General features: G+C 45.6%; 1 protein-coding gene across 1 annotated transcript; it reads right to left on the bottom strand.

Annotated features, from left to right (window-relative positions):
• Positions 1 to 5,772: 5,772 nt before the first annotated feature.
• On the bottom strand, positions 5,773 to 6,812 carry LOC123180311 (late embryogenesis abundant protein 19). The gene is made up of 2 exons (XM_044592334.1): positions 6,665 to 6,812; positions 5,773 to 6,566 (listed from the first exon to the last, which is right to left on the bottom strand). The coding sequence occupies exons 1-2, from the start codon at positions 6,722 to 6,724 to the stop codon at positions 6,015 to 6,017; spliced, it is 612 nt and encodes a 203-aa protein (XP_044448269.1). The 5' UTR covers positions 6,725 to 6,812; the 3' UTR covers positions 5,773 to 6,014.
• Positions 6,813 to 10,951: the final 4,139 nt, after the last annotated feature.

Here is a 10,951-nt window from a genome sequence, read left to right as displayed (position 1 = left end):
GCCCCCACCTAGGGTTTCCACCCTTGGGGTGGCGGCAGCCCCAATTCCCATCTGGGGTGGCGGCCAAGTGGGGGGGAGAAGGAGGCGCACCAGGCATGGGCCTTAGGGCCCATCTGCCCTTAGGGTTTGCCCCCCTCTTCTCCCTAGGCGCATGGGCCTTGGTGGGGAGGCACCCCAGCCCACCTAGGGGTTGGTCCCTTCTCACACTAGGCCCATGTATGCCTCCGGGGCCCGTGGCCCCTCCTGGTGGACCCCCGGACCCCTCCGGTGGTCCTGGTACACTACCGGTGATGCCCGGAACACTTTCGGTGGCCAAAACCATACTTCATATATATCAATCTTTACCTCCAGACCATTCCGGAACTCCTCGTGATGTCCGGGATCTCATCCGAGACTCCGAACAACATTCGGTAATCGCGTACATACTTTCCCTATAACCCTAGCGTCATCGAACCTTAAGTGTGTAGACCCTACGGGCTCGGGAGTCATGCAGACATGGCCGAGACAACTCTCCGGTCAATAACCAACAGCGGGATCTGGATACCCATGTTGGCTCCCACATGCTCGACGATCATCTCATCGGATGAACCACGATGTCGAGGATTCAATCAACCCCGTATTCAATTCCCTTTGTCCAGCGATACGATACTTGACCGAGATTCGATCGTCAGTATCTCAATACCTTGTTCAATCTCGTTACCGGCAAGTCTCTTTACTCGTTCCGTAACACATCATCCCGTGATCAACTCCTTGATCACATTGTGCACATTATGATGATGTCATACCGAGTGGGCCCAGAGATACCTCTCCGTTTACACGGAGTGACAAATCCCAGTCTCGATTCGTGCCAACCCAACAGACACTTTCGGAGATACATGTAGTGTACCTTTATAGCCACCCAGTTACGTTGTGACGTTTGGCACACCCAAAGCACTCCTACGGTATCCGGGAGTTGCACAATCTCATGGTCTAAGGAAATGATACTTGACATTAGAAAAGCTTTAGCAAATGAACTACACGATCTTGTGCTACGCTTAGGATTGGGTCTTGACCATCACATCATTCTCCTAATGATGTGATCCTGTTATCAACGACATCCAATGTCCATGGTCAGGAAACCGTAACCATCTATTGATTAACGAGCTAGTCAACTAGAGGCTTACTAGGGACATGTTGTTGCCTATGTATCCACACATGTATCTGAGTTTCCTATTAATACAATTCTAGCATGGATAATAAACGATTATCATGAACAAGGAAATATAATAATAACCAATTTATTATTGCCTCTAGGGCATATTTCCAACAGCATCGTGGCGGGATCTACATGTGAAGCAGAGTACATAGCTGCTTCGGAAGCAGCAAATGAAGGAGTCTGGATGAAGGAGTTCATATCCGATCTAGGTGTCATACCTAGTGCATCGGGTCCAATGAAAATCTTTTGTGACAATACTGGTGCAATTACCTTGGCAAAGGAATCCAGATTTCACAAGAGAACCAAGCACATCAAGAGACGCTTCAATTCTATTCGGGATTTAGTCCAAGTGGGAGACATAGAAATTTGCAAGATACATACGGATCTGAATGTTGCAGACCCGCTGACTAAGCCTCTTCCACGAGCAAAACATGATCAACACCAAGGCTCCATGGGTGTTAGAATCATTACTGTGTAATCTAGATTATTGACTCTAATGCAAGTGGGAGACTGAAGGAAATATGCCCTAGAGGCAATAATAAAGTTACTATTTATTTCCTTATATCATGATAAATGTTTATTATTCATGCTAGAATTGTATTAACCGGAAACATAATACATGTGTGAATACATAGACAAACATAGTGTCACTAGTATGCCTCTACTTGACTAGCTCGTTGATCAAAGATGATTATGTTTCCTAACCATAGACATGAGTTGTCATTTGATTAACGGGATCACATCATTAGGAGAATGATGTGATTGACTTGACCTATTTCGTTAGCTTAGCACTTGATCGTTTAGTTTTTTGCTATTGCTTTCTTCATGACTTACACATGTTCCTATGACTATGAGATTATGCAACTCCCGTTTATCGGAGGAACACTTTGTGTGCTACCAAACGTCACAACGTAACTGGGTGATTATAAAGGTGCTCTACAGGTGTCTCCGAAGGTACTTGTTGGGTAGGCGTATTTCGAGATTAGGATTTGTCACTCCGATTGTCGGAGAGGTATCTCTGGGCCCTCTCGGTAATGCACATCACATAAGCCTTGCAAGCATTGCAACTAATAAGTTAGTTGCGGGGTGATGTATTACGGAACGAGTAAAGAGACTTGCTGGTAACGAGATTGAACTAGGTATTGAGATACCGACGATCAAATCTCGGGCAAGTAACATACCGATGACAAAGGGAACAACGTATGTTGTTATGCGGTCTGACCGATAAAAGATCTTCGTAGAATATGTAGGAGCCAATATGAGCATCCAGGTTCCGCTATTGGTTATTGACCGGAGACGTGTCTCGGTCATGTCTACATTGTTCTGTAACCCGTAAGGTCCGCACGCTTAACGTTACAATGACAGTTTCATTATGAGTTTATATATTTTGATGTACCGAAGGTTGTTCGGAGTCCCGGATGTGATCACGGACATAACGAGGAGTCTCGAAATAGTTGAGACATAAATATTGATATATTGGACGACTATATTCGGACACAGGAATGGTTCCGGGAGTTATCAGATATAAAACGGAGTACCGGGGGTTACCGGAACCCCCCCGGGGATTAATGGGTCTCATGGGCCCAAAGTGGAGTAGAGGAGGGGCGGCCAGGGCAGGCTGCGTGCCCCCTCCCCCTCTAGTCCAAATTGGACAAGGAGGGAGGGGCGGCGCCCCCCTTTCCTTTCTCTCCTCTCTCCCTTCCTTCCCCCTCTCCTAGTTGGACAAGGAAAGGAGGGAGTCCTACTCCCGGTAGGAGTAGGACTCCTCCCTGGCGCGCCTCCTCCTGGCCGGCCGCCCCTCCTCCTTGCTCCTTTATATACGGGGGCAGGGGGGCACCTCTAGACACAACAATTGATCATTGAGATCTATTAGCCGTGTGCGGTGCCCTCCTCCACCATAATCCTCGATAATATTGTAGCGGTGCTTAGGCGAAGCCCTGCGTCGGTAGAACATCAAGATCGTCACCACGTCGTCGTGCTGACGGAACTCTTCCCCAACATTTTGCTGGATCGGAGTCCGGGGATCGTCATCGAGCTGAACGTGTGCTAGAACTCGGAGGTTTCGTAGTTTCGGTGCTTGATCGGTCGGGCCATGAAGACGTACGACTACATCAACCACGTTGTGCTAACGCTTCCGCTTCCGGTCTACGAGGGTACGTAGACAATACTCTCCCCTCTCGTTGCTATGCATCACCATGATCTTGCGTATGCGTAGGAATTTTTTTTAAATTACTACGTTCCCCTACAGTATTATGCATGGTCCTCCTTCGCTTTTTGGAAGGTTGTATAGTCGTTTTGATACATAAGATATAATTTCAGGTTCTACATACATATTGGTTTGAGATGTTTTCATTTTTTATCATTTCAATGAATAATGCAATCTGGATCTGTTTTATCATGCCAATTTGAGGCATTCTGTATGGGCTGGTTGAAGGAATATTATTTTTTGACGCACTATGTGTGAACTTGTTGAAGGGGCATGACCATCAAAGAGCTTGTGGCAGAAGTTTGAATGTGAGTAGCTCCTATCTTTTGTGTACTTATTTTCAGTCTATCAATCAAAGGGTAGAATGATTACACGTGCAGTTATTTTGGTGTGAGCTTTGACAAAGGATGCTGGTTGTTATGTTGAAGAGGCTAAAATCTTCCTCGGTAAGTGATGTGCATTATGCATCTGATAAAAAAAGAGGCTTTAGGGAGTTGATTGTGCCCATGAGAGGTGGTCCTAATATTAAGCTTGTTATAACATGTCATATTTAAGACGTAATGTTCTTTACCAACCAAATGTTCACGTTTTAGATTATAAAGAATGATGACCTCAAAGACAAAGAGCTCCAAGAACTCGGTTCTGAAACTTTTGGTTAGTCTGAGTAATGAAATGTGACCCTACTGGAAGTTCTACCTCATTTCAGTTCTTCTCTTTTCCATTTAATTATCTATTTCATTCCAAGCTAACTGTCTTACATACCTATTCCTTTCAATGCAAGACTACACGAGGACTATGGTCTATGGGATATCAAGCTCCTTCAAATAATCTGCACCAGTTCTTCTTCTGGAGAATTATGTGTATGCATGGTCTACAATGGAGTTTTCAAGATAGATTCACTTACTCAAATATTCGTCCTAACATTTTCCATAAGGATTATGTATGTTATACCAACTCTCAGTAATCTCTACTATTAATGTCTTAGTTGGTAGTCTCGCCTCACTCCACCTCATCCCACCACTCCTATCTTTCGCCCACCTTTGACATCATCACATCACAGCATTGGGCTGGTCCATTAACGTGTATGTAAACGCAATCCTCCCATCGCCTGCGCTCCTCGCGATAATCCCGACGTCCTCGCGCTGCCGTCCTCTTCTCCCTGATCTCCTCTACCAGCGCGCCTTCCTTGCGATCCTCCCGATGTGTCCTCGTGTCGCCGTCCTCTTCTCCCCAAACTCCTCTACCAGGGGGACTCCTCTATGACCCAGGCGGAGCGAACATTGTACGCAGGTTTTTTTTGGCTTTCACCGGTTCGTTCTCTACCCCTCCTCCATGACTCCCTCGCCATCGATTTTTTTCGATGTCTAAATGCAATCCCTCTGTGGGGAAGTATGGTGTGAAGGAGAGAGGCTGCGATGGCGAAGGTGAGGTGGGCGTCATCCCGTTTTAAAGGAGAGGGCTCCAGCGAGAAATGTCTCACTACGGTGAAAACCAAGCGGAAGGGGAGGGTCCGACAGGAAAACATAAGGGTGTGTTATGGGGTGGAGTTTTTATGTTGGGTATGCGTGTTGGAGATAACAGGGTTCATAGTTTAGACATTTTTCTCCTCAATATGGTTTGGATTTGTGGGAGCCTGGACTGTCGCATTGTTACATTTTTCATACAGTGTATCATAAAGTGTATCATACATATAGTGAAAACAATTCCCCTTTATTATATACAGTATAGCCCTACAATATGGCCATGTTTATGCTACACTAGATCGCGGGAACCTGCCGTCAACCTTGAGGTTGGTGTATTACAGTATAGCCCTTCAATATGGCCATGTTTATGCTACACTAGATCGCGGAACCTGTCCGAGAAATAAGATTCAATATCAATAATTTGTCTGATTCATTTATATACAGTATAGCCCTGATTCATTTATATACAGTATAGCCCGTAGCAACGCAGTGGTGGTTTAATGGCCATCAGCCTGGAGTTGCATGCTTCCGCAATGGTAGGTGAAACAGAGAAGATACAAAAAACACTGCTTGCTTATGGAGACCATATAATTCTGCTTGAAAAACATGTACGAAAGGAATTGCATATAGTATGTTGTTGAACCTGAAGAAGATGAGTTCATTCCAGCGCCAGTGAACACATTCTCAAGATGAATATCAAGATTGGTGATGGCACTGGGAAAAGCCAGAGGCTTGATTTGACGAGGGAGAAGCTAGATTAAGAAGGTTGCATCATCGTCAAAATGACTCGTGTGTGTACGTACGTGTTTGTTCCGACGTTCTGACGGGTTATATCATCGCGAGAATTGACTCGATTTGATGTGACCGCTGCTGCATCGTTCTTGGATGAGACATGTCTGCTCACCCAGTTCATCGGAACAAAGTAGTAGATCTTTATTAGTATTATGATTACAGCATAATAGAACTTGAAAAGAGAAGTCTGACGAACACAAAGATACATCTCCCGTCAGACATTCATACGGACCCAAGAGGCCAGGCACTGAGCAGCACAGTTTTACAACAAGATGTGCGTCCGGAAATCATGAAAGTCGAACGAAAAATGTGTATCAAGAGAAGGAAACGAAAGCAAATTAAGCGCGAGCGCATGCATCTAGTGATCCCTGGTGATCTTCTCGGTGGTGGTGTCCTTGGTGGCGTTGGTGTTGTTGTCGCCGCCCATGCCCAGCGTGTTGGCCACGGCGTCCTTGGCTCTCACCACGGCGTTCACCACCGTCTCGCAGGCCTGCTGGAGCACGCTGCCGGTCTTGTCCTTGCCGGCGACGGCGGACTCCTTGGCGTACTGCGCCGCGTCGTAGGTCCTGTCCTGCGTGTACTGCGCCGCCCCCGCCGCCTTCTGCCTGGCCGCCTCGGCGGTCTCCGCCGCCTTCTGCTTTGCCATCTCCGTCTTCTCGCCGAGGAAGCTGCCGGTCTGGTCCTTGCTCTCGACGGTGCGGTCCTTGGCGGCCTGCGCCGTGCTGGCAGCCTTGTCCTTGGCCGCCTGCGCCGTCTGAGACGCCTTGTCGGTGGCCTCGCCGGCCTTGTGCTTGGTGGCCTCCGTGGTTCCCTGCCCCTGCCTGGACGCGTGCCCGGCCATGCCCGCCGCCCGGTCCTTGGCCTCGTACGCCATGTCCTTGGCCGCGCCCATCACCTGCCCAGCCTTCTCCTGCAAACATCAATACCACGGACGAGCACAACGTTTGAGACGCGGCGCACGCGGCAGCATTTTCTCGACGGCATCCATGGAGAAGACGTACTACGTACCTGGGTGTGGCCCTTGGCCTCGCCGGCGCGGTAGCTCGCCTGCTCCTGGTTGGATGCCATCTCTCACGTACTATAAACTGGCTCAAACAAACTGACAAGATAATCTTTAGTACTTAGTACGTATCACTTTGGCTGTTGCTCAACTTTGTGTGTCTGACTGGCATAGGTCAGAGCGGGGGGCGTTTATATAGGCGGCACCTACGGGACAAGGCCGGGGACACGTCGCGCGCCGGAGCACGTCCATGGCCGCCACGTAGAAAGGACACGCGGTGTGACGCGTCCGTACCTTGGCGAAGCTCCATCACCCTGCATATCACGAGCTAGCTGATACGGCACATGCGGAGGCCAGTGCCCAAGGCCAAGTAGGAGTCTTGTGTTTGATCAACGTGTCCCAGCCTCATTTCATCTCTGTTCTCGAGATCGGATAGAGCTGATAGAAAATTATGCACACATGCGATGCTTCGACTACCACAAAGGGAAAGTGGAAACTATCCCGCTAATTATATTACGATCATGACGTAGAAGAGGGGGCACCGGGGACATACTCTTCTCAATTTTCTACTCCCTCTATACTGTAAACTAATCTAAAATGCACTATTTTAATGATCTAAACACTCTTATATTAATTTATGAAGGGAGTACTAAGTTAGACATGGAGGGGCGGGTGCCGGGTGGCGGATTCCCGTACAATGGCAAGGTGCTGTTGCACATGGGAGAAGCGATAGGGCGCGGCAGATGTGGCTGTGGAGACCACCGGAGGTGAAGAAGGAATTTCACATACCGCGGCGACGATCTATGAGTGTGTCGGACCGGTTGGTGTCTCAGACCCGGCATGTTGGTCGGGGCCTCCGGCTTTAGATGTTAGGCTAGGTGAGAAGTCTGGGTATACATCCCACATTTTCTGCACCCCTTCATCAATGAATAGGAGTAGCGACAGATGTTGTCAAGATGACGACTTCAAACATATTGATGTATTACTTTATGAGGTCGTTATGGATAGTTAATAAAGTTGCTGCATACATCTCCCAGATGTAGAGGCCGGGGATCATCCTCCTTTTCTAAAAAAAATATCAGAATATTGCTCGAAGCACTTCCCAACTAGGGTTCCTCTTCCTCCCACCGGCATCGGCGCCAGTACGCCTCATCTCCACTGGCCTTAAGGTCATGGGAGCGCGGCGGATCCCGACCCTTGCCGGTGAAAGGGCTCCGTTTTTAAATGTGTCTTCGAGATTTGCTAGGGTTTGTGTCCTACTCAGAAGGGTGAGACGGCGGCGGCTCTTTGAAGATGGAATAAGATTCTCTCCGCCTAGCCTCGTTCCAGTGATGCGTCTAGCATCGTTGGTGGGCATGTGGATGTGCGTCTCCGGCGGATCTTTTCTTGGTGGACTTGCTCGGATATGTTCGTCGTTCGTCTATGTTCGTGTGTTTTCAGGTTGGATTCTTACGTTGTACGCTACTCTTCATCGGCGGCGGTTACTGTTCTGGTGTGTTGGTCCTATGGGGCCTTAGCACGACGACTTCCCGATTGTCTACTACAACAAGTTTTGCCCGACTTCAGTGAAGAAGCAATGATGACAGTCGTCGCTAGATGGTCTATGGACCTGGATATAGTTTTTATTATTTTTAGTGTTTGTTGTACTGCCGTGATAAATGAGCCACTGGAGATGCTCTTACATGATTGATCTGGTTGAGACCTTCAGTAGCTTGGTCTTTAGCACAACATTATACTGTCGCAGGTTGCATTCTACCTACCAAATAATACTTTCTCTATCCCGAATTACTTGGACGAGACTTGCCTGCTCCCTGCGCGTGTGCCCATCCGTGCTCTCACGTATGTGACTTGATTTGATTGGAACAAAATAAGGCCCGGTCCCCTCCCCTTAGAATCAGGGGGATGATTAGATTAGAAAGGAAAAAGGGAAAAAAAGACAGTTGTAGGATGAAGTGGGAGCATGGATGGGAGCATGGGAAAAAAATAAAAGTATTTTTGGTTCTAGATACATTCATTTCGATCCACTTCTGCGACAAATAATTCGGGATGGAGGGAGTACTGTAGAAGCTAAATTTTGCAAACTTACACCGTGTTTCAGTGCAAACTTGGATGAAAAATCAAAGGGGTTCGTTTACATAAGGGGACCTACACTAATAATTAAACCATGATTCAACGCCATCGAAAGAAAACCACCAGAACAAGTGCATAGACTAGGCACTCGCAAAATCGTGTCACGAACTGATGCCATCCAACATCTGCTCTATGGTTATCTCAATGGGTGATGAGAATCCTAGAGTGAGTGCCTGGTTTAATAGATTCCTTTGTGCTTCATTGACTTGACATGTGCATCGGGCACCCTTGCAGTTTGTGTATCGGCATTGTTCACGGAAGTGAATTCTCTTCAAACAGACGGCACGGTGCCTGATGAGCCTGATGTATTGCAGCACCTGCCTGTTTTTGCCAAGTCCATAGCCGCTCATCTCCAGCAGACTCAAGTTGTACTGCTCAAATTTAGGTGCTTCACCGGATACATTGGTCTCGCGGGGGCCCATAGCGGCGAAGGAAGACAAACGACATTCATGCAAAAAATCATACTCAGAAAGACAGAAGCACACCTTCTCCATAATAAATCACACTAAAATACCTTTTAAATTCTTAGGTGAAAATTGTTAGATTTATCAAGAACATGCTTTCATAATATCACTACAAGAATCTTGTTAATCCATGACGGAATAAGTCCGTCACAGACCTGTGTAGAACTGTTGTGGAAGGGTGTCCATGACGGAATTGGAATCCATCATGTATATCGCGTCATAATTTGACCACTGTACACTCCATGACGGATCTTGGCTGTCATGGATGGCACTTAACGGACAAGCTCAGGACGTCGTTAACTTTTCAGCCACGTCAGCATCTGACATGGCGGCCCATGTAGAAATGGGCCATCTAAATATTTTGGCCCGTAAAATTTCAGCAACGTCCATGAGTGGCAGCCCATATAGTAATAATCGACCCAATTAGTATTTACATCCATTAATTTCAGCGTAGGCCCACTACTTTCGATCCAGAAAGTTAGTCCATCTCTCTTTCATCGTGCATGAAAATTTTAATCCAATAAGAATGGAAATTTTAAGCCAATAAGAATTTGACAGAAAACATATGCTCACATTATTAAAAAAATGAAAATTACATAAACACACCCCAAAATACACCTATACAGGAAATAAAAAAGTTAAGTTTTACAAGTATGTCTCTGAGAACACTATGCTAATCTATAGCCATATGGTCGCAGATCCACTTGTCCATGTCGAAGTCTTCAGAACACATGTCTCTTGTAGAAAATGCTCCCCATAAATCAATATCTGCCACATGAAGAAACATTTGTCACTTTAAAAAATATTATAGCCAGTAGGTAAGCTAGACGAAGTAGCTTACTAATGTCATCAAGTTATATATTTTATTCACTCCCAGGATGCAAAGTAGTGCAACAAATTTGATCTAAAGTGTGAAAAGAAACAACTAGTGGCAGTAGCCCACAGCCAGATCATATCAGCATATTTACAACATTAGATATTTATAGATAATGAATAAATAGTAGTAAAAATAAGAGAATTAGAACAAACATAAAAATGAATTACATGCTGTCCTAAATTCTTAGATGTTACAATGCCTACAAATGAGAATAACGAAGTATCTACTATAAAACAAGAATAAACATGATATTGCTTAAAAGTTAATCCAAAGAAAAGTGCGTGAACTGAAAGTATAATCAAGTTGGCCTATGAGCGATAGAGCAACAAAATATCACAGAACTCCAAGTACAACAGCAACCATTGAGGACATAAATCAGTAAAAAAGATGGCATGACTACCATACAGTATCCACCACACGGACACATGAAATTGAGTGATGGACTTGAAATAATGGCCCTTAAACAAATTTCAGAAACTTAGCATCAACTACAATGAAAAAATTCACATATGCACTACATTCACATTCTCTTTAAATTCGCAAGCCATTGAAATATTCACCGTATAAGTACCATTCAACATATCAATTAACACAAAAAATTTCTTAGTAAGAGAAAAGGAAAATATGCTTTGGACCTATCATTTTGAGTATGAATTGATTTATAGCCAAAGATAGCACAACAATTAACCATTCATACACAATTGAACATACAATTCTCAGAAAAATGATTGTTCATTAATGATGTCGATGAAGATACATATATAATTAACAAAGCCAATGTATGATAGATTGGAAGACAAAACTTGCAATAGGACTCTGTAAAC

Source organism: Triticum aestivum, chromosome 1A (assembly GCF_018294505.1).
Source record: "Triticum aestivum cultivar Chinese Spring chromosome 1A, IWGSC CS RefSeq v2.1, whole genome shotgun sequence".
In the NCBI taxonomy this organism is placed as follows: Eukaryota; Viridiplantae; Streptophyta; class Magnoliopsida; order Poales; family Poaceae; genus Triticum; species Triticum aestivum.
The sequence above is the reverse complement of the archived record's forward strand: the minus strand, read 5'-3'. Positions and strand labels throughout refer to the sequence as shown.

Bases quoted from the DNA above. Each gene is read 5' to 3' on its own strand.
- LOC123180311 (XM_044592334.1), bottom strand. From the start codon at position 6,724: ATGGCATCCAACCAGGAGCAGGCGAGCTACCGCGCCGGCGAGGCCAAG. The intron at 6,567-6,664 runs GTACGTAGTACG...TGATGTTTGCAG, and splicing joins AGGCCAAGGGCCACACCCAG to GAGAAGGCTGGGCAGGTGAT.